The sequence below is a fragment of the Oncorhynchus kisutch genome, linkage group LG24 (genome assembly GCF_002021735.2).
Source record: "Oncorhynchus kisutch isolate 150728-3 linkage group LG24, Okis_V2, whole genome shotgun sequence".
NCBI classification, from domain to species: Eukaryota; Metazoa; Chordata; class Actinopteri; order Salmoniformes; family Salmonidae; genus Oncorhynchus; species Oncorhynchus kisutch.
Window position 1 is genome coordinate 14,917,200 of NC_034197.2, and position 23,063 is coordinate 14,940,262.

The window sequence follows — 23,063 nt, forward strand, 5'->3', positions numbered from 1 at the left end:
TATGCACTGTTCATGATCTGATAAGATATTATTATTATCATCATTATGTCTATTATAACATCATGATCTAAGGAATTAACATGATCTACACATACCCATACAGTTGTGAAAAGGGCACGACAGCACCTCTTCCCCCTTAGAAGGCTGAAAAGATGGCATATGGGCCCTCAGATTCTCAAAAAGTTCTACAGCCGCACAATTGAGAGCATTTTGACGGGCTGCATCACCACTTGGTACCGCAACTGCAAAGCACATGACCGGAAGGCACTACAGAGGGAAGGGAAGTACTGCCAAGTACATCACTGGGGCCAAGCTCCCTGCCTTCTAGGACCTCTATACAAGGCAGTGTCAGAGAAAGGCACAAAGAAAATGTCAAAGACTCCAGCCACCCAAGCCATAGACTGTTCTCTCGGCTACCTCATGGCAAGCGGTACCAGTGCACCAAGTCTGGAACCAACAGGACCATGAAAAGATTCTACCACCAAACCATAAGACTACTAAACAAGACTGCTAAATAGCTAATCAAATGGCTACCCAGACTACCTGCATTGACCCTTTGTTGCACCAACTCTCTTGCACTGACTCTATGCACACACTGGACTCTACCCACACACTCACACATACAGTACTTACACTGACACCCCAACACACACCCACACACATAACATGCGCACACGTGCACACTGACGCCACGCACACACACACTCACACACCCACACTCACCACGTACGCTGCTGCTACTGTCTTATCTATCCTGTTGCCTAGTCACTTTACCTCTACCTTTATGTACATAGCTACCTCAATGACCTCTTTTATTCCTCGTGTCACTATTTCTTATTTTATATTTTATCTTTAACTCTGTATTTTTGGAAAAGGACCTGTAAGAAAGTACTTCACTTTTAGTCTACACCCGTCATCTACAAAGCATGTGACAAACACAGTTGGATTTGATCCAAGCATTGACCAAGATCAAACTCGCAAATCAAACACACGGTGGCCTTTAACCCTCATTGTAGGCCAAATATTTAGCAATATCAAACTGATCCTGAAACCAAAGGCAACTCTGAAAAACACTGGTGATGACTAATGGAAGACAAAGGTTCTGCAATAGTGCTATAGATTTATCACAGGTAAACATGATTTAATTGGCTATTAAGGCATTGAGAAAGTCAGATTCTTGAAAGTAGATGTATGGGGGATTGTTTCCTCACATGATAATCTGCCATTCACTTTATTCCATAATTACACTCTCATGCATTTCCCAGAGATAAATGTTCAAATTTGCCATGTCAAAATATTACACTTGATCTCCATCATAACCTAATGAGCACAACAGTATTATTTTTGCGAAACGGTAAATAATTTCTCGTTGCTTTCACACACAATGCAAATGCTAAGCACATAGTTGAAAAACACTTAACACAACTCTATAAAAGATGCAAAACTCAGTTGAGTAAATCGTAACAAAACCTAATTCTAACATTTGGTTACAGCTGATACAAATTACTCCCAGGGATGTGAACCTCTTCTGTATGTGAGCAAAACTTGTTTGCACGGTTGTTCAATCAGCAATCAGTCCTTATTCATGCATAAAAAAGGTCACCCCTGAGTTGCTGTTTGCAAGAACGGACCAAGTTAGAGGCCGAGGGTAAAGACAAAGGAGGGGTAGAGGGGTCTGTAAAGGAAGATAGTTCAGCTCTCAGTTCAAATGAAATGTTTTAAAATAAAGCCTTTGTTTCTGGATATTCATGCTTTTGAGTGACATTCTATTTTTATATATAGTGGGGCAAAAAAGTATTTAGTCAGCCACCAATTGTGCAAGTTCTCCCACTTAAAAAGATGAGAGAGGCCTGTAATTTTCATCATAGGTACACTTCAACTATGACAGACAAAATGAGCGAAAAAAATCCAGAAAATCACATTGTAGGATTTTTAACGAATTTATTTGCAAATTATGGTGGAAAATAAGTATTTGGTCACCTACAAACAAGCAAGGAGGTATAAGCTATGTCTATATGTTTTGTTGTCTTTTATAATTATAGTATCAACAAATGGCAGGTTTAACCCTGTTAGACAATATTGATAGTTGTAGATAGTATTTATTGGGCCATTGTGCAACGATTGATTGAAATAACTTTTCATTAGATAAGAGGTTGTATGTTTTGATGGAGGTAGTTGATTTCGCGTCATGTATTTCATGTTTTGAGAGCCTTAATGCATTTTGCAAATTAAATGTGTCATTTTGGCCAACATGTTTCAGTTTTGGGCTGCGTGGTAATTATTTTGAAAAAGTGAAATCTGTTTAGACAAATGTGCTCAAGCAAGAAACTGTCATCTTAAAATGAATTAAAAAGCTTTTTTGTTTATTATCTTTGAGTGTGTTTATTTATTTTGTGTATCCTTATAACCTCCTACAGTCTATAAATCTCAATGTGTGTGAGTATCCTTGTTTATGTGTGTGTTATTGTGTGTGTGTGTGTGTGTGTGTGTGTGTGTGTTTGTGTGTGTGTGTGTCTGACTAGCTGTAGAACAAAATAGGTCACCCTTAAAACAAAAAGCTTGCAGTCAACATCGCAACCGTCTGCTGAATTTTCATTGGTGGGCTTGTCTCCATAGTAACAGGTTAACCTTGAGGCAGTAGTCACATGGGCAGGCGGGGTCTTGTGCTGTCTTGGAGAATACAGCATGACATCCATGATCACAGTCACCCACTCTGGAAGGGTTATCACAGAGAAAAAGAGATTCCCCCAAAACAGTGTTCTCTCATGACTAAATGTAGGCTATGCTTGTCAATCATAGAGGCAGAGATAAAATACATTCAACACTCATACATGTGTGTATACTATGTCAGGTAAAAATGAATACAATAAACGTAAATTATAAATGGGTGTCACATCCCTTAAAAAAGGGGGTAAGAAAAATATAAAGATATCTAATATTTGGTATTTAGCATTGGGCATCAGGACATGTCACGATCTCTTTGTTCAGGTGAAGATCATCCTCAACAAATTTCTAGTGACTGTTTTCGATCATCTCCATCATGGGTGGAGAGGATTCAATACCATTTCTACTCGCTACCTTTCAAATTTCAAAACCTTTTCAAATACTTGAAAATAATGGTCAATTTCCCTGTACATGATTTGTCAATTCACTCAATGAAATGAGTTGAATGAAATGCACCAATTACAGGACGTCATATGGTTTCTAGTGTACTTTGAGTATCTGGGAGCACACACAACATGGCAACACAGCAACTATAATTGAACAATGCTCCCCCCTACAGGCTAGAAAGCTTCTCTACCGAATAAAACATAGATAAACATTCAATAATGTTATATTTAATATACAATTGCCAAATATCATCTGATAATAAAAAACAAATAGCTAGGTAATTTCAAGATAGTGTCTTGAGAGGGGATGAAACTGATTCAGTTTCATGTAGCACCATATACATTATAAACATTAGCTTGCTTGAGCAGTCCAGAACTGAAACATCCAACCATATAAATAGAATAATGACCCATTAACATCTAATATAAACCATACAAAAATGTCTTGTTGTATATACGTTTGAGTATTGACTCATTTATTGAGACCCTTTGTTGGGTCCATCTACCTTATAGCAGCTGAATGGAATGTGACTGGTGTGGCCAGGAAGTCCTGCCCTGAACTAGCCTTGTTAAACCAGCCTGATCTAGCAAGCACACAGTCTGGTTTCACAAGGCTAGCCTTTAACCTTGTGTTTCACAGAATCAAGTTCATTGTTTGTTGTTTCGGTTGCTCCTGTTCCTCATCGTCACTCCAGCCTGATGTTCTACCATCTGTCCCAAAGTAGAGGTCCCCAAAGTCCCCTGTATCAACAGAACACACAGATACACAGTTTGAGTTGTATGACACAGAGTTAACTTACATCACACGGAGTACAGAATACATTCAATGACTTCCACCACTGTCCATGACGCATAACCGGAGTGCTACAGCAGAGCCAAACCCACCAATCCCAGGAATGGCTTGGAGGAAGTCATCAACACCCTTGTCCACAGCAGTGGTGATAATTTTGACCTTGGGGAAGGCATAGGCCACCCAATGCACCCCCAACCCTGCCATCAGCAGAGAGGCCAGCGCTATCTTCTCCTGCACCTTGTGGTCCTGCACAGATACATCACAACACTCATTTAACACAACACACAATCAATGCTATGCCAACTTTTTAAAACCCAGCCATTTAGTATGGTGGGTAATGGGGGTTACTTTCATAGAAACAGAACTACTAATTATAATTCTATGGTTACTATAATGATTAATCATGAAGTTGGGGTGCTATCAGTTATTATGGGATAGGGATGTCAATTGCTACTTTACCAATAGGTCCCTCACAGCCATCATGGCTGCAGCGCTTGAAGACACAGTGCTGTCCATTAGAATGACATGTTCCTCACTGATGCCTTTGGGCAGACGCAGGTAATGCAGCTGGTAAGGGATGGGGCAGAGAGAGGAGGAAGGAGAAACAGGGTTACCACGGAGATACGATCAGGAGGTGGAGGATGCAGATCTGGTTACTAAGGAGACACCCAGTGAGGTGGATATAAGTGTGACTGTTCTAAACAAGGCCACTTCTCTCTTCAGCCAATAAAGACCTATTATATTCTGTTACATTCTAAAGTACCTCTGGTTCTCCTGAGTCCAGGTTGGTCTGGATGAGGATCTCGCCGAAGCGGACATCCTTGCACGCCGCCCTCAGGGAAGGCTATGGTCTCCCCTGCCCGCAGGATGGACACTCCTGTGATCTGGAGAAAGGAGGATCCAGCTTCAGCATGGTTACAAACACAAACTCTGCACTATTAAAAAGGAACACCAAACACACACGGTGGAGCAAAATAGGAGTACTACCAATGACTGTATAGTACCCACCCCTTTTCCACTGAGGCTTCTCTTCCCCTCATACTCACGGCCCTGTGGGGTCTGTACCGTGCAGGGCTGTGACATGATACAATAGGGATAAAGTCCGTTACATTATGTCAAATCACTATCAAACCAAATAACATATTACAATTAAATACACTATAATATGGGGAAAAAATGTCCACATACCTGAGAGGGCAGGAATGTTAGAGCATGTTCAATAAGGAGGCGCATCAACCTCTTGGGGTAGAAGACGAACTCGTCTCGACTGGTCTCCTGATTCCTGAATTACACAAATGAGTTGGAGAGGAGAATGAGAAAAGGCCTAAATGCCTCTCATTGCTAAGCTCGATGACCCGGCAAATACCGTCTGGAAGACAGAAGTGTCTGTGGACGGTAGTTTGGCTCTAGACCCATAGACTGTGATCTGACCTGATGATGGTGTGTAGGCCTTTGACCTGGGGCATACTTTCCAACACTCTGAGGGTCTGGGAAGGGGGGGGGGCTGAGTCTGCTGGGCCGAGAACAGGACTGCCCTGGACGAAACAACACAAAGGAGAATACATTTGAATAGGTGACAATGACAAGAGACTGTTCTGCTCTCCCACTAGTTCTTCAGTAGAAGTCAACCATGTAGTCACACTGAGACACCTGGTGGGGGTATTGTGAATAACACCAGGAAGAGAGGCGTGGAAGGAGGGAGGAGCTGTAGGAGATGTGCCTTTCTAATCGACCTGGCCGGGGTATCCTGGAAGGATATTGATCTCATCCCGTCAGTAGAGGATGCCTGGATATTTTAAAAAAATGCCTTCCTAACCATCCTAAATAAACATGCCCCATTCAAGAAATTTAGAACCAGGAACAGATATAGCCCTTGGTTCTCCCCAGACCTGACTGCCCTTAACCAACACAAAAACATCCTATGGCGTTCTGCATTAGCATCGAACAGCCCCCGTGATATGCAGCTGTTCAGGGAAGCTAGAAATCATTATACACAGGCAGTTAGAAAAGCCAAGGCTAGCCTTTTCAAGCAGAAATTTGCTTCCTGCAACACTAACTCAAAAAAGTTCTGGGACACTGTAAAGTCCATGGAGAATAAGAACACCTCCTCCCAGCTGCCCACTGCACTGAAGATAGGAAACACTGTCACCACTGATAAATCCACCATAATTGAGAATTTCAATAAGCATTTTTCTACGGCTGGCCATGCTTTCCACCTGGCTACTCCTACCCCGGACAACAGCACTGCACCCCCAACAGCAACTCGCCCAAGCCTTCCCCATTTCTCCTTCTCCCAAATCCATTCAGCTGATGTTCTGAAAGAGCTGCAAAATCTGGACCCCTACAAATCAGCCGGGCTAGACAATCTGGACCCTTTCTTTCTAAAATTATCTGCCGAAATTGTTGCCACCCCTATTACTAGCCTGTTCAACCTCTCTTTCGTGTCGTCTGAGATTCCCAAAGATTGGAAAGCAGCTGCGGTCATCCCCCTCTTCAAAGGGGGGGACACTCTTGACCCAAACTGCTACAGACCTATATCTATCCTACCGTGCCTTTCTAAGGTCTTCGAAAGCCAAGTCAACAAACAGATTACCGACCATTTCGAATCTCACCATACCTTCTCTGCTATGCAATCTGGTTTCAGAGCTGGTCATGGGTGCACCTCAGCCACGCTCAAGGTCCTAAACGATATCTTAACCGCCATCGATAAGAAACATTACTGTGCAGCCGTATTCATTGATCTGGCCAAGGCTTTCGACTCTGTCAATCACCATATCCTCATCGGCAGACTCGACAGCCTTGGTTTCTCAAATGATTGCCTCGCCTGGTTCACCAACTACTTCTCTGATAGAGTTCAGTGTGTCAAATCGGAGGGTCTGCTGTCCGGACCTCTGGCAGTCTCTATGGGGGTGCCACAGGGTTCAATTCTTGGACCGACTCTCTTCTCTGTATACATCAATGAGGTCGCTCTTGCTGCTGGTGAGTCCCTGATCCACCTCTACGCAGACGACACCATTCTGTATACTTCCGGCCCTTCTTTGGACACTGTGTTAACAACCCTCCAGGCAAGCTTCAATGCCATACAACTCTCCTTCCGTGGCCTCCAATTGCTCTTAAATACAAGTAAAACTAAATGCATGCTCTTCAACCGATCGCTACCTGCACCTACCCGCCTGTCCAACATCACTACTCTGGACGGCTCTGACTTAGAATACGTGGACAACTACAAATACTTAGGTGTCTGGTTAGATTGTAAACTCTCCTTCCAGACCCATATCAAACATCTCCAATCCAAAGTTAAATCTAGAATTGGCTTCCTATTTCGCAACAAAGCATCCTTCACTCATGCTGCCAAACATACCCTTGTAAAACTGACCATCCTACCAATCCTCGACTTTGGCGATGTCATTTACAAAATAGCCTCCAATACCCTACTCAACAAATTGGATGCAGTCTATCACAGTGCAATCCGTTTTATCACCAAAGCCCCATATACTACCCACCATTGCGACCTGTACACTCTCGTTGGCTGGCCCTCGCTTCATACTCGTCGCCAAACCCACTGGCTCCATGTCATCTACAAGACCCTGCTAGGTAAAGTCCCCCCTTATCTCAGCTCGCTGGTCACCATAGCATCTCCCACCTGTAGCACACGCTCCAGCAGGTATATCTCTCTAGTCACCCCCAAAACCAATTCTTTCTTTGGCCGCCTCTCCTTCCAGTTCTCTGCTGCCAATGACTGGAACGAACTACAAAAATCTCTGAAACTGGAAACACTTATCTCCCTCACTAGCTTTAAGCACCAACTGTCAGAGCAGCTCACAGATTACTGCACCTGTACATAGCCCACCTATAATTTAGCCCAAACAACTACCTCTTTCCCAACTGTATTTAATTTTTATTTATTTTGCTCCTTTGCACCCCATTATTTTTTATTTCTACTTTGCACATTCTTCCATTGCAAAACTACCATTCCAGTATTTTACTTGCTATATTGTATTTACTTTGCCATCATGGCCTTTTTTGCCTTTACCTCCCTTCTCACCTCATTTGCTCACATTGTATATAGACTTGTTTATACTGCATTATTGACTGTATGTTTGTTTTTACTCCATGTGTAACTCTGTGTCGTTTTATCTGTCGAACTGCTTTGCTTTATCTTGGCCAGGTCGCAGTTGTAAATGAGAACTTGTTCTCAACTTGCCTACCTGGTTAAATAAAGGTAAAATAAAAATAAATAAAAAATCTTTTCACTTGGTCAGAAACATTTCGCTAGCTCATATGGCTACCTCATAATTAACATTATAAAATATCTGCACAGAAAATTTGCTATGAAATAATAGTATATCTGCAGGATATATATGCCGTCATATGGGTATTAGCTCCTAATGGCTAACAAATGTTAGATAAAGACTGGAAGATACCAAAATACTGCACTTTTGACATTTCGAATGGTTAGTGCTAAATCACTCACCTCGTGGCACAACGATGTCTGCCAGCTGAATGTAGGGTTCGATGTACCGCTCAAACGCAGGCTTCACAAACTTGTTGTACTGCTTGATGACCCCCTCGATGTCCCGCCCGCGCTCTGTGATGTCCCTGCGCAGCCGACGTACGTGCCGGATGTCTGAGTCAGTGTCCACAATGCTCTTCATGTCTCGGAGCTGGAGACAGACAGAGCAACAACAGAGCACTATGTTCCTGTACGTTGCAGTCACAGAGGACTCGACTGATTCAGTAAAGAGATCAGAAACCCTAAACATGTGATGATCATACAGCCTTACCTCCAAAAGCTCTTTGTCTGCAAAGGACATTATCCCCTCAAAGATGACCACACTGGCACCATACACAGTTTTCTAAGGAGGGGAGAGACAGAGACAACAGAAATGCTCAGAACTGCAACAGCTGCCCGTTTTCTCTATCCAATAATGTTTACGGTGGATAAATATATCAAGAGAATCTACAGTTTTCACTTGGTACATGGCCTCTCATCAGTTCTACACTCACCCAGTCTTTCTGTCTGCCATGTGTAGTGAAGTCATACACAGGGATCATGACAATTTTGCCGTGTTTGAGCCGCTGCTCCGGTGGCCACCAGCAGCTCAAAGTCAAACGCCCCTGGGTGGTCAAAGCTGTAGTCGTTACTGACAGGCTGCCAGGGTCTGTTCCTCAAGGGTCAGAACCTAGGGGGTACAGGAGAACAAACTTCAGGGATGGATGGACACAGAAACACAATGTGTACGTGTGTGCACGTGCGTGTGCGTGCATTCGTGCGTGCATGTTGAGTCCATGGGGACAGGATGTGTGTTGTTCCCTGCGGGTCTATAAATAGACATGATGGAGGGAGGGATGGGATTACCCAGGCTGTAGACAGTTTCTTCCCCATGACAGTCTCTTCCCCACATTATTAAGAGTGAGGGATTGTGGGTAGGCTCATTCATACAGTATTACAAGGGTGACATGTCTGTCAATAAGGCTCCAGGCCGTTGTGAAGAAAATACAGTAGCATCTCCGAAAGGCTAAAGCCCAAGCAAGCCAAATTAATGACAGACTCTCACCTTGTAGAAGGAGTCCATGGACAACAGCACTACCCAGGGGACATCCAGAGCCTCAATGATCTTATTGGCCACCGTGGTCTTCCCTGAGGCACTGCCCCCACACAACCCTGCACAGACAAACACACATGTATTTTTTGAGTACAACAACCTGTCAACAATAAGGAAAGACCATTACAACACCACATATAACAGCAAAAACACCTGATTAACACTTCACACACTGACAATAAAATAAGGCATACACCCATGAATGTTGTGCCGATGACGAAGGCCTCTTTGGACTCTGCACCATGCTCATCGTACCAGGGGGGTCTGCCTGCTGTGTAGATGGTGTGTGTGCAGGTGCGGAGCACCTCTGTCTTTGTCTGGGATGTGCTCTTCCTGCGTACGGCGATGATAGGGGGGCCAGGCAGGAGCCGGTCCAATGAGTCTTCCCCACTACCACTGTAACACAACAATCATCATATCATCAATAATTTACTGCAGTGGGCTAAATCTGGGTCACGCAGAGTGTTTATTGGTAGTCTTAACCAAATGTTCTTTGAAACAAAAGTATACACCTCACACACGACTATTAGTTTGTCAGATATAGAGTTGAAATGTATTACATTTTGAGTTTGCATCCCAATATGACACATTATATACATCACAGAAGACTGAAAAATAACAAAAACGTTTGACATAGAAACACTGGATTTTCTGTGTAAAATAAATAATTCCACCCATGAGGCCACTAGAGGGCGATTTGGTCATTTGATTGCAGGAAAGGGTTTGAAGCTGTTATTTACAAAGAGCTATAGGTAGAATTACAGTACAAATAACAGAAAAATGAAGGATGTTTTAAACGTTCTCATTTTATTCAAATCTGAGAGAGGGCAGTGAGGGTCATATCCTTTTACAGTCAACGCTGGAGTGTTATAACAGGACTATAATGGTCCTTATTGTCACAGATAGGTTTATACCAACACCCTCACACACCCTTGTTTATTATCCAGCTAAATTGAATGTCAAAAAACAGCCTAACGGTTACATCAAACTCTGAATCCACATTTAGTCCTGTTCAAGCTCCCCTAAAGCACCAACATAAAACATCTTGGTTAGTTTCAAAACATATATTTTTGGTAGATAGATCCTCCATTTCCCTGCACCTCTCATCATCAGCATGTCTCAAACTGACATGGGATGGGACAACACCCTCAACACACACACAGGCAAAATGAATTCCACAGCCCTGTCTGTGGTTGCTCTGTCTGTGGTTGCTCACACTTACCTTCGGGCCCTCATGGACCAGAAGCCTGAGATTCTGGCGCCAGTGTACCCAGGCAGAGACATATTTGCCTTGGACAGGGGCGGCTGGCTGTCAGTCAGCTCAGGCCCAACCGGTACAGTACTCACACAGTAGAGCACACACAGGCTAACCCTTGCTGAGGCAGCAAGCGTAGTTAAAGTGAACCCCCACAGAAACACAGGTCCAATCCACCTGACACACTTTACATTGAGACACAATCTCTGGATGTCTCTTCAGACCTTTGTCACAAATGTACCCACTGAATCCAGCCTCTCTCTAAGGTTCCGCTACGTACTCTCCTTTACCTCTTCTCCGATCTCGACCCTCATCTCAGCTCAGAGGGGAGACAGGAAAATGTCAAGTTCAATGTGCCCCCCCCCTGTAGTCTGAGTGTGTTTACGAGGACCACATACGAGGACCACAGAGTTGCTTGGCTGTTATTAATAGAGGCCTGTTTACACCAAGACTTCCTCTACTGCTCTTCATCTTCAAGTTCATAGTCTCGAGTGAGTCAGACCTCAACATGGTATTAGAATTGCTGGAGCAAGTCGAGGCTAATGTGTGCAACACTCCAAGAAGGGCAGGCAGGCATAGTACTGCAGGGCAAGTGTTTGTCTGATGATCATGTTTATCAGCATCTTTCTTGCACAATGCCAGGGCACTGCATTTCATTCAGCATGTGTCCCTTGTGGCATGTGGCAATTGATGTTACTACATTTCTTACCATTCTCTACCTAGTTATTATAATGCATAAAACTACATACACCCAAATGCTACAATTTCAACAGATACATTTTGATAGCAGAGCAATGCAATAAATAGTATGTCGTTATGTTGTGTTATGTGGTAGATACAAGGCAGATGTCCATTAGACGGATCCTATTACGCGTCTGCTTGGTGACGGAGACTTTATTGGTAACGACATCACAGGCGCATTGAAATGATAATTGGTTAATGATCAAACTTGATACCTGATTCAGTAACCACCTGGTAATTTAATAACATGTACAATGCTTCAAACATTATTTTATATAGCCAACCTTGACTGTGTGTTACGCGCATTTGGGAATTTGTATCAACTAAACAAACCCACTGCGCTCTGGGAGGTCAAATTATGCCGTAGTAGATTAGGCTACAACGAGAAGGACGCATAAACTGCTGTGGTTAGCAAACAGTAATATAATTTAGTATTATTCTAAACCTCAGTTGATTTAAATGATAGTATGGAATACTCTATGGTGCAAGAAGCTGTACCTGTCCAAGCAGGATGACATTTTATTTTCGCTGCAGTTCGTTTCGCACAGCATCTCTAGCCCTCCTCCGTACGGGTCAGACAGCGACATGTATTCAGCAGTGGCGGTCGGTGACGTTTAAGATGGAGGACGATACATTTTTTTTATGAGCATAGCCTTATTTCTATTACAGCATATTAAATGACAATCATTCATATTTCATTCACCCCAATTATTCACCCCACCTCAATTATTTATTTTAAATTTTTATGTATTATTATTTGTTTTTAAGCCAGTTGAGAACAAGTTCTCATTTGAAACTGCGACATGGCCCAGATAAAGCAAAGCAGTGCAACACAAACAACAACACAGAGTTACACATGGAATAAACAAATGTACAGTCAATAACACAATAGAAAAGTCTATATACACTGGGTGCAAATGGAGTAAGATTAGGGAGGTAAGGCAAAACATTGGCCATAGTGGAGAAATAATTACAGTATAGCAAATAAACACTGGAATGATAGATGTGCAGAAGATGAATGTGCAGGTAGAGATACTGGGGTGCAAAGGAGCAAAATAATATAAATAAAATAAATAACAATATGGGGATGAGGTAGTTGGATGGGCTATTTACAGATGGGCTATGTACAGGTGCAATGATCTGTAAGATGCTCTGATAGCTGATGCTTAAAGCTAGTGAGGGAGATATGAGTCTCCAGCTTCAGTGATTTTTGCAATTAGTTCTAGTCATTGGCAGCAGAGAACTGGAAGGAAAGGTGTCCAAAGGAGGAATTGGCTTTGGGGGTGACCAGTGAAATATACCTGCTGGAGCGCTACTACGGGTGGGTGCTGCTATGTTAACCAGTGAGCTAAGGTGGTGCTTTACCTAGCAAAGACTTATAGATGACCTGTAGCCAGTGGGTTTGGCGACGAATATGAAGCGAGGGCCAGCCAACAAGACCATACAGGTTGCAGTGGTGGGTAGTACATGGGGCTTTGGTGATGAAACGGATGGCACTGTGATAGACTGCAACCAATTTGCTGAGTAGGGTGTTAGAGGATATTTTATAGATGACATCACCAATGTCAAGGATTGGTAGGATAGTCAGTTTTACGAGAGTATGTTTGGCAGCATTGAGTGAAGGATGCTTTGTTGCAAAATAGGAATTTGATTCTAGATTTAATTTTGGATTGGAGATGGTTAATATGAGTCTGGAAGAAGAGTTTACAATCTAACCAGACACCTAAGTATTTGTAGTAGTCCACATATTCTTAGTCAGATCCGGTGCGGGCAGCAATCGGTTGAAGAGCATGCATTTAGTTTTACTTGCATTTAAGAGCAGTTGGAGGCCACAGAAGGAGAGTTGTATGGCATTGAAGCTCGTCTGGAGGTTAGTTAACACAGTGTCCAAAGAAGAGCCAGAAGTATACAGAATGGTGTCGTCTGCGTAGAGGTGGATCAGAGAATCACCAACAGCAAGAGCGACATCATTGATGTATACAGAGAAGAGAGTCAGCCCGAGAATTGAACCCTGTGGCACCCCCATAGAAACTGCCAGAGGTCCGAACAACAGGCCCTCCGATTTTACACACTGAACTCTGTCTGAGAAGTAGTTGGTAAACCAGGCGAGGCAGTCATTTGAGAAACCAAGGCTGTTGAGTCTGCCGATAAGAATGCGGTGATTGACAGAGTCGAAAGCCTTGGCCAGGTCGATGAATACGGCTGCACAGTATGGTCTTTTGTCGATGGCGGTTATGATATCGTTTAGGACCTCGAGCATGGCTGAGGTGCATACGTGATCAGCTCGGAAACCAGTTTGCATAGCGGAGAAGGTACAGTGGGATTCGAAATGGTCGGTGATCTGTTTATTAACTTGGTTTTCAAAGACCTTAGAAAGGCAGGGTAGGATAGATATAGGTCTGTAACAGTTTGGGTCTAGAGTGTCTCCCCCTTTGAAGAGGGGAATGACCGCGGTAGCTTTCCAATCTTTGGGGATCTCAGACGATATGAAAGAGAGGTTGAACAGGCTAGTAATAGGGGTTGCAACAATTGCGGCAGATAATTTTAAAGAGAGAGAGGGTCCAGAATGTCTAGCCCAGCTGATTTGTAGGGGTCCAGATTTCGCAGCTCTTTCAGAACATCAGCTCTCTGGATTTGGGTGATGTAACATCGAAAGGTTTAGTTTACTACATGATATTCACATTTTCCCTATAGCCATCATCAAATCAAATCAAATCAAATGTATTTATATAGCCCTTCGTACATCAGCTGATATCTCAAAGTGCTGTACAGAAACCCAACCTAAAACCCCAAACAGCAAGCAATGCAGGTGTAGAAGCACGGTGGCTAGGAAAAACTCCCTAGAAAGGCCAATACCTAGGAAGAAACCTAGAGAGGAACCAGGCTATGTGGGGTGGCCAGTCCTCTTCTGGCTGTGCCGGGTGGAGATTATAACAGAACATGGCCAAGATGTTCAAATGTTCATAAATGACCAGCATGGTCGAATAATAATAAGGCAGAACAGTTGAAACTGGAGCAGCAGCACAGTCAGGTGGAAGTTGAAACTGGAGCAGCAGCATGGCCAGGTGGACTGGGGACAGCAAGGAGTCATCATGTCAGGTAGTCCTGGGGCATGGTCCTAGGGCTCAGGTCAGTTGAAACTGGAACAGCAGCATGGCCAGGTGGACTGGGGACAGCAAGGAGTCATCATGTCAGGTAGTCCTGGGGCATGGTCCTAGGGCTCAGGTCCTCCGAGAGAGAGAAAGAAAGAGAGAAGGAGAGAATTAGAGAACGCACACTTAGATTCACACAGGACACCGAATAGGACAGGAGAAGTACTCCAGATATAACAAACTGACCCCAGCCCCCCGACACATAAACTACTGCAGCATAAATACTGGAGGCTGAGACAGGAGGGGTCAGGAGACACTGTGGCCCCATCCGAGGACACCCCCGGACAGGGCCAAACAGGAAGGATATAACCCCACCCACTTTGCCAAAGCACAGCCCCCACACCACTAGAGGGATATCTTCAACCACCAACTTACCATCCTGAGACAAGGCTGAGTATAGCCCACAAAGATCTCCGCCATGGCACAACCCAAGGGGGGGGCGCCAACCCAGACAGGATGACCACAACAGTGAATCAACCCACTCAGGTGACGCACCCCCTCCAGGGACGGCATGAGAGAGCCCCAGCAAGCCAGTGACTCAGCCCCTGTAATAGGGTTAGAGGCAGAGAATCCCAGTGGAAAGAGGGGAACCGGCCAGGCAGAGACAGCAAGGGCGGTTCGTTGCTCCAGAGCCTTTCCGTTCACCTTCCCACTCCTGAACCTCCTCAATCATGAGGTTGATTCAACCTAGCCTTTGAATTAAAGTTTACAATGTAGGTGCACAAGTCGAGAAAACATTTTGAGTAATCAAGGTGACAGACAGTCACACATTCAATACCGCCTTGCACACTCTTGCTTGCATCAAGCTGATGGGTTATCATTAGTCCAACAGTTGCAAACAAACATTTCTATTGGACAAATTCAGGTATGTTTATCCTCATTTAGTTCATTTTGCTTCAGTTTACGAAACGTTTTTTCAACAGAATCGGCGGAATTAATACACTCCGGATCACATGCAAACACAGTTCACAATATTTTATTTAACCTTTATTTAACTAGGCAAGTCAGTTAAGAACAAATTCTTATTTACATTGACGGCCTTCCCCGGCCAAACCCAGATGATGCTTGGCCAATTGAGCGATTCCCTATAGGACTCTAAATCACGGCTGGATGTGATACAGTCTGGATAGCAGCCACATACCAACAGCATGATAATATTGCTCGTTGGAAAGTTTTTTTTTCGCCTGGTCACAGACAGCTGATGTGTTGTGCACTGAAGTCCACAAGCAAAGGGAAAGGTGAGAGGAGGAGAGCATGTAGATGCGAGAAGGAATTATACCAGCCAAACCTTTATATCATATCCACTAACCGCTACACACAACCTACATCATAGTGATCATATTAGCTAACATCATAGCCAGTTCTAACAGTTCTAGTAGTAAATCTGCTACAATCATGCAATACAGTGTACAGTCAGAAAGCATTTTCACCGGCGGTCCCCGGTGGCAATAAATTAATAACACCAAAAGCCTTGACTTGGAAGGGTTCCAGTGTTAGCTAGCTGGCTATGGCTATTCAACATAGCACCCCTTTCTTTTTGAGCCAGGTGTTCGAGTAGGCTAAACTATATTCTCTAAGTGAAAGTGAAAAAACCCCACTGAAATATAGCTCTCTTGCTTCTCCTTCATTTTTAAAGAAATGTATTTGTTCTAAACTGTTTATCTTTTGTCTTTATCTTGGAGTTAACTGCTTACATTTTATGCACTGCAGTGCTTGCTAGCTGTAGCTTTCAGTACTAGATTTATTATCTGATTGTTTGATTAGGTGGACAACATGTCAGTTCATACTGCAAGAGCTCTGATAGGTTGGAGGACATCCTCTGGAAGTTGTCATAGTTACTGTGCAAGTCTATGGAAGGGGGTGAGAACCATGAGCCTCCTAGTTTTTTAAAATTGAAGTCAATGTACCTGGAGGAGGATGGAAACTAGCTGTTCTCTGGCTACACCATGGTGCTACCCTACAGAGTGCTATTGAGGCTACTGTAGAACATTGCAAAACCATGTGTTTTAATTATTTGGCGACATGAATAGATTTAGTATAGTTTTATCTAAAAAGGTTCACTTTAATGTTTCACTATTTGGATTTATGAAATTCACTGAGGATGGATGGTCCTCCCCTTCCTCCTCTGAGGAACCACCACTGGCATACAGTAGGAATACTATCTTAGATGAGGATAGTGGGTAATGTAGTTTATCTCCAGTCAGATGATACACAAAAACCATGTAAACCAATGTAAAATACATTTTATTTGTCAGAAATAATGAGCCTTTACCCAAAAATGCATCTCACAAAAATATTTTCAAATAAACCCATTTGAAAATCCAGGTTAGAGTGTATTCACAATTAAACACTGAATCTATAGGATACTTCTAAAGAAACAGTGAGACAAAAAGGAATCATTCACAACCTTACAACTGTTAGGGTAAAACATAGAATAGCATACAAATGGCTACAAGACACAACCAATCTTGACAAAGTCTATAATCATGATTATAGTCTTCAGTCCAGACAGATTTGGTTGATGGAAAACAGATACTCAACTTTGTAAACTTGGGGCTGTGCTCTATTGATTGTCCCATCCAAGTTTGATGCTGCATGTGATCATCCCATGTGTCCTCTTTAAAGTTCATGGTTTCCATGTGATTCATATGAATTCTGATCGTTATATAGTAGTCTCCCTGCCGACACACTGATGAATACATTTGTCCAGTGTTCAGTGTAAACAGCCCAGTTAGGAAAATAATATCCATATTACGACAGGTTCCCAAAAGAGCCACCTAGGAAAATAAAATATGAGGGGGAAAAAACAGTAACTGTTAGAATGGCATCCAAACTTAACCAGTCATCTTACACATAATCACGATACACAAAAAAAAAACCTCAGTATTCACCTCTGCTAAGGAGCTGCAAATTACGTTCCTCCTCTTGCACCTGCAGTTGAAGCACCTGATGTAGGAGCTCCTGCCTCAGCGTCTCCTGCACCAAGCCCATCCTCTCCAATTTATCTCCATTCAGACGCAACAGAGCACGGCCTGCCAGGGAGCAGAGAGAGGAGGCAGCCATTAAAAGCTTAGCAATTCACTCACCCACACCCGCTGTATTGTGGATTTTACTCGCATTTTAATATTATTATGAATGATGGTTTTTGTGCTAGTGCAGTAGTTGATACCTGTGATGGCATGAAGGGTAAATCCCAGCAAGCCTATTGATTCAACTGACAATACTCTGCCAGCCACTCACGTCAACTGCATTCCACTCTCATTTTAGGACTGGAAATGCTGATTTGTGCTAGTGCATTTTTCCTGGTTGATACCTGTGATGGCGTGATGAGAGAAGGCCTCTACGTAGGTCAGGTAGTTGTGAGGACAGTGTTTCTTCAACCATCGGCAGACGTCCTGCTGAGTCCACAACACCACAGGTCGGATCAGACTGGGCTGGGTGGGGCTGGTGTGGTAGATTCCATAGGAGTCACCTGAACGATGCTGGAAACATGAGCACGCTTCTGTAATGGCCAGCTACTGCTTGTACGTACAGTGTTTTAACCTTGAGTACCCCAAGGGATGACCACTCCAGAGTCAGACATAAGCACATCCATCAAGGAATCTGTTCAGACCCCCATAGGTCCTTCCTTAAATGTTAATTCTGTGACCCTGACCCTAACCAGGGACCACTTTCATGATGTTAGCCACACAGATATGATGCATGTCAATGCAGTTGCTAAGAATATAGTGATGTGAGTGACTTTCCTTTATTTATGGTCACATACTACCTTCTCTGCAACCACTGCACTTCTGACAAAAGCACACACACTAAACCCATTACTAACAAGGACTATCATATAAAAAGGTCCCCCTGCAGATCAAAGCATACCTACATATGAAGCCCGATGATCAGGGAGCATAGTTTTGTGAGGAATAAGCATCAGCATCAGACCAGGGTGCATGTGGGTCAGTCGTATCCAACGACCAAATTCATTCCTTTGGAATCTGAGCAGGATGTGGGTGACTAATCAAATGAAGCCTTTGATCATTCATTCACTTTTAAAAAAAATCTATGAAAGCAGTGTTCCCTCTGCTCTGATCTTCTTCTCCAGAGTAGAGCAGCTCCGCGTAAAGTTCAAAAGGTTGGAACGCAACATGCTAGTGCTAGCCCCCCCCCCCCCTACCCTCCCTGCATTTTTTAGCACAGACATTCATGATACAAAATTCTGTAACATATTGCAGTGATAGTGAAAGACACAAAGAGTGAAGCCTATGCATGCATACATGCAAGGGGATTGAAAAAACGGTTGCAAAAAAACGATGTACCTCTGTCATCAACCCAAATTTGTAGGGTACTCGGAAACCCCAATTTATAGGTGAGAATTATTTTTCATGAATTGGTCAACAACCAGGCATGTCAAAATTACAATAGCAGGATTTAAAGTACATTTAGAACACAAAAGGTGCACTGTGCTGTAATACCACATGAAGGAGATACCATAATATATCAGATACCATTAATTGAAATAACTAGACATGCTTTGTTAGAAAACATATCCGTAAAAGCACGTACTGTAAGGTTCACTACAGCCATTATATTTCATACAGTATATTCAAACAATAAGGGGGTGTGGTATATGGACAATATACCACGGCTAAGGACTGTTCTTAGGCACAACGCATCGTGGAATGCCTGGATACAGCCATTAGCCGTGGTATATTGGCCATATACCACAAACACCTGAGGTGCCGTATTGCTATTATAAACTGGTTAGTAAAGTAATTAGAGCAGTAAAAGTAAATGTTTTGTCATACCCATGGTATACGGTCTCATATACCACGGCTGTCAGCCAATCAGAATTCAGGGCTGGAACCACCCAGTTTATAATGCCCCTTTAAGCTCTTAGTCCACAGACAAGTGCTGGTGCTTCTGCACATAGGAAGGCCAGCAGTTCTATTTAAATCCATTCTAAAATGCTGGACCGGCTGAGTGCCTCATAGCCCTCTGGGTTAACAGCATCTTCCATTCTCCACAAACAAAGTGCTGCTCATGTTGGAACAATGGATGGTCACCAGATAGCGCATTGCATTTGTCAGATTATTTTGTAAATATTTTTTCTTTGTGAAGAGAGAAGCCTTTATGTTGGCAAGGCGACAGAAGGCTGGAGAGAAGCTTACATACTGTACACATCAATTAATAATGGGAAACAAAGGTTTTCTTAGACTGATCTGAGATGAATGAAAACCTAGGAAGCTCTTTCCTTTTCTTATTTGCATGTGCATCTAGAATAGGCCTACAATGATGAGAGATGGGGTAGATGACGAGAAGCAGATAAAGCACAAAAAGACATCCATTATCATCATGGCTGAAAAGCAATACAGAAATGGGGTAACATGGATTTCCCTACACCCCCAATATCATCTGCTAAATATGTGTATGCAAACAATACAATTTGATTTTGCATCTGATCTGTGATCGTGGTATGATATGCAGAAAATCACAGAGATCCAGAGTAGTTGAGGTACTCTACCTGATAGCTCTCTGTCCCAGGCTGTTGGAGCAGCTTCACTGTCCGGCCCCCTGCTGTTTTCTGACCACGCCCGTCATGCCAGGTGAGGTTCCCTTCCGTCTGTCGACTCAGGTGCTTGAAGTCCTCAGGCAGTGCCCTATACTCCACAGCAGGCCGGCAGAAACTGAAACTGGAGGCTGCTAGAAGATAAGAAGCGAGAGAGAAATGAGAAATGAGTGAACAGTGCTAGTAGCCAATACACAAGCTCGTGGTTCTTACTTGAAACACCCTCAAAGTCTGTAATTTGCCCTAAAAAGGCATGTGAGATCTGGAAAAATATCCTTGTGTTGGGAATAACTGATTACATGAAGAAGAAAAAAACGAAATCAGTTACGTTACCAGCAAAAATCGAATGCCTTTTAAGAGTAAGTAATCCAAAAGTAACCAGATTACACTACATTACTGAGTTTGGGTAATCCAAAAGTTATGTTAATGATTACAATTTTGGACAGGTAACTAGTAACAGATTACATTTAGAAAGTAACCTACCCAACCCTGCGTGTACCAAAGGACTAAAAGGTGTGCCTACTCATTGAGAGATGATCTCAAACATCATTACTAGGTGTTTTTTCAGGCAGCCCAGGCACCTGTTATAATAGCGGAGCCAGTAAACTGAGTCGTTACAAGCTGTTGTTCAAAGGGATTTCAACTTTCACCCAGATAGCTCCCAGGGAATTATGGGAACGTCATATGGACTACTGCATATAAATCATATAGGATGTATATACGACAGATGTGCCATTCGCTCATCATTATGCTAAATTACTTGCAGACACACACCCTATCCCACTCTGCAGGCAGCAGGTGTCTCTTCAGTACCATAATGAAGGGAAAAGGTGCTAGCTAGAGTAAACACACCATTACTGAAACCGAACCTGGCAACCAGCCACAGGTCATTACTGATTCTGTGCCAGATTGGGTTGATTTTCTGGCTGTGTTGGAGGCAATATTTTGAGCAGAGTGTGTGTCAGAGTGTGCGCATGTGTGAGTGCATGTGCATGATGCTCATTAAAATGTCTCTTCTCTAAATGACACAGAAGGTTTAATTGAAATGAGGACAGAATAAGAGACAGAGGAGATGAAAGGGTGAGTTTTTGGCTCTCTTGCTTGTACCCCTCCTCTGCATCATTCAGCATCCCCCTTATCACAGACCCCCAACAGAGCCAGGCTCTGCAAAGGCAGCTCTTGTTATCAACCCAAGCCATTCCAATGTCACTGGTGAAGAACATTGCCATAATGAACACAACCCTTTTATATCAAACCTCTTCAGCATGGGGCATGTGTGTATGTCTTCATAAGACACTTAGTCACTTTAATAATAGGCCTACACTATATATACAAAGGTATGTGGATACCCCTTCAAATTAGTGGATTCAGTGATTTCATCCACACCAGTTGCTGACCGGTGAATAAAATCGAGCACACGGCCATGCAATCTCCATAGACAAACATTGGCAGTAGCATGGCCTTACTGGAGAGCTCAGTGACTTTAAACATGGTACCGTTATAGGATGCCACCTTTCCAACAAGTCAGTTCAAATGTCTGCCCTGCTAGATCTGCCCTGGTCAACTGTAAAGGCTGTTAATGTGAAGTGGAAATGTCTAGGAACAACAACGACTCCACCGCGAAGTGGTAAGCCATACAAGCTCACAAAATCATCTGTCCTTGGTTTCAACACTCATTACAGAGTTCCAAACTGCCTTTGGAAGCAACATCAGCACAATAACTGTTCATCGGGAGCTTCATGAAATGGGTTTCAATGACCGAGCTGCCGCACAAAAGCCTAAGATCACCATATGCAATGCCAAGCGTTGGCTGGAGTGATGTAAACCTTGCAGCCATTGGACTCTGGAGCAGTGGAAATGCGTTCTCTAGAGTAATTAATCATTCTTCACCATCTAGCATGGACGAATCTGGGTTTTGGCAGACACCAGGAGAACGCTACCTGCCCCAGTGCATAATGCCAACTGTAAAGTTTGGTGGATGAGGAATAATGGTCTGTAGCTGTTTTTCATGGTTCGGGCTAGTTCCTTAGTTTGAATTAAGGGAGATCTTAACAGTACAGCATATAATTACATTCTAGACGATTCTGTTCCAACTTTGTGGCAACAGTTTGGGGAAGGCCCTTTCCTGGTTCAGCATGACAATGCCCCCATGCACAAAGTGAGGTTCATACAGAAATTGTTTTTTGAGATCGGTTTGGAACAGCTTGACTGGCCTGCACAGAGCCCTGACCTCAACCCCATCGAACACATTTGGGATGAATTCGAACACAGACTGCGTGCCCAACCTCACTAATGCTCTAATGGAAGAATGTCCCCAAAGCAATGTTCCAACATCTAGTGGACATGATTTTGGAATGAGATGTTCAACGAGCAGGTGTCCACATACCTTTGGCCATGTCATGTTTTTCCACAAATAAGAAATTATGCTACTTAGAAAATGTACCCAATGTAATTCGATTTCACTTAAAGACGGTCATAAGTGATCAAAATAGGCTACTACTTGAAAGAAATGGACTGCGGTCAGTTGCCATTGTCACCCTTAAGTCGCTGTCCATTTCAGCACCACAAGGTCTGAACAGCGGTGTCTTATTCGGCTACAAAATCGGCTACAAAATCCCAACTGAATGGTATATCAAACCGTATAAGTAAATAAGATGGAAAACCGGTCAGGCAAATTCAGCTAAACTTATGTACACTTGTTTAGCTTAGCCTGCACATCGAATAGCCTGTAGTTAATAGGCCTAGTTACCGACAACAACAAAACAAGGCTATTGGAGGAGAAGATGGGAGATGATATTTGAGATGTCCGCATGCAAAACTATTAGATCTCTATTACCGTCCACAGCCAT

General features: G+C 43.2%; 1 protein-coding gene and 1 pseudogene across 1 annotated transcript; both read right to left on the bottom strand.

Moving 5' to 3' along the window:
* Window positions 1-2,055: 2,055 nt before the first annotated feature.
* Window positions 2,056-10,793, bottom strand: LOC109869854 (uridine-cytidine kinase-like 1; annotated as a pseudogene).
* Window positions 10,794-16,889: 6,096 nt separating this feature from the next.
* On the bottom strand, window positions 16,890-23,063 carry LOC109869855 (sterile alpha motif domain-containing protein 10). The gene is made up of 5 exons (XM_020460132.2): window positions 23,051-23,063; window positions 20,170-20,348; window positions 17,971-18,139; window positions 17,549-17,689; window positions 16,890-17,434 (listed from the first exon to the last, which is right to left on the bottom strand). The coding sequence occupies exons 1-5, from the start codon at window positions 23,061-23,063 to the stop codon at window positions 17,409-17,411; spliced, it is 528 nt and encodes a 175-aa protein (XP_020315721.1). The 3' UTR covers window positions 16,890-17,408.

Bases quoted from the DNA above. Each gene is read 5' to 3' on its own strand.
- LOC109869855 (XM_020460132.2), bottom strand. The intron at 18,140-20,169 runs GTAGAGTACCTC...TCATGTTTCCAG, and splicing joins CTGGGACAGAGAGCTATCAG to CATCGTTCAGGTGACTCCTA. The intron at 17,690-17,970 runs GTATCAACCAGG...GCTCCCTGGCAG, and splicing joins CTCTCATCACGCCATCACAG to GCCGTGCTCTGTTGCGTCTG.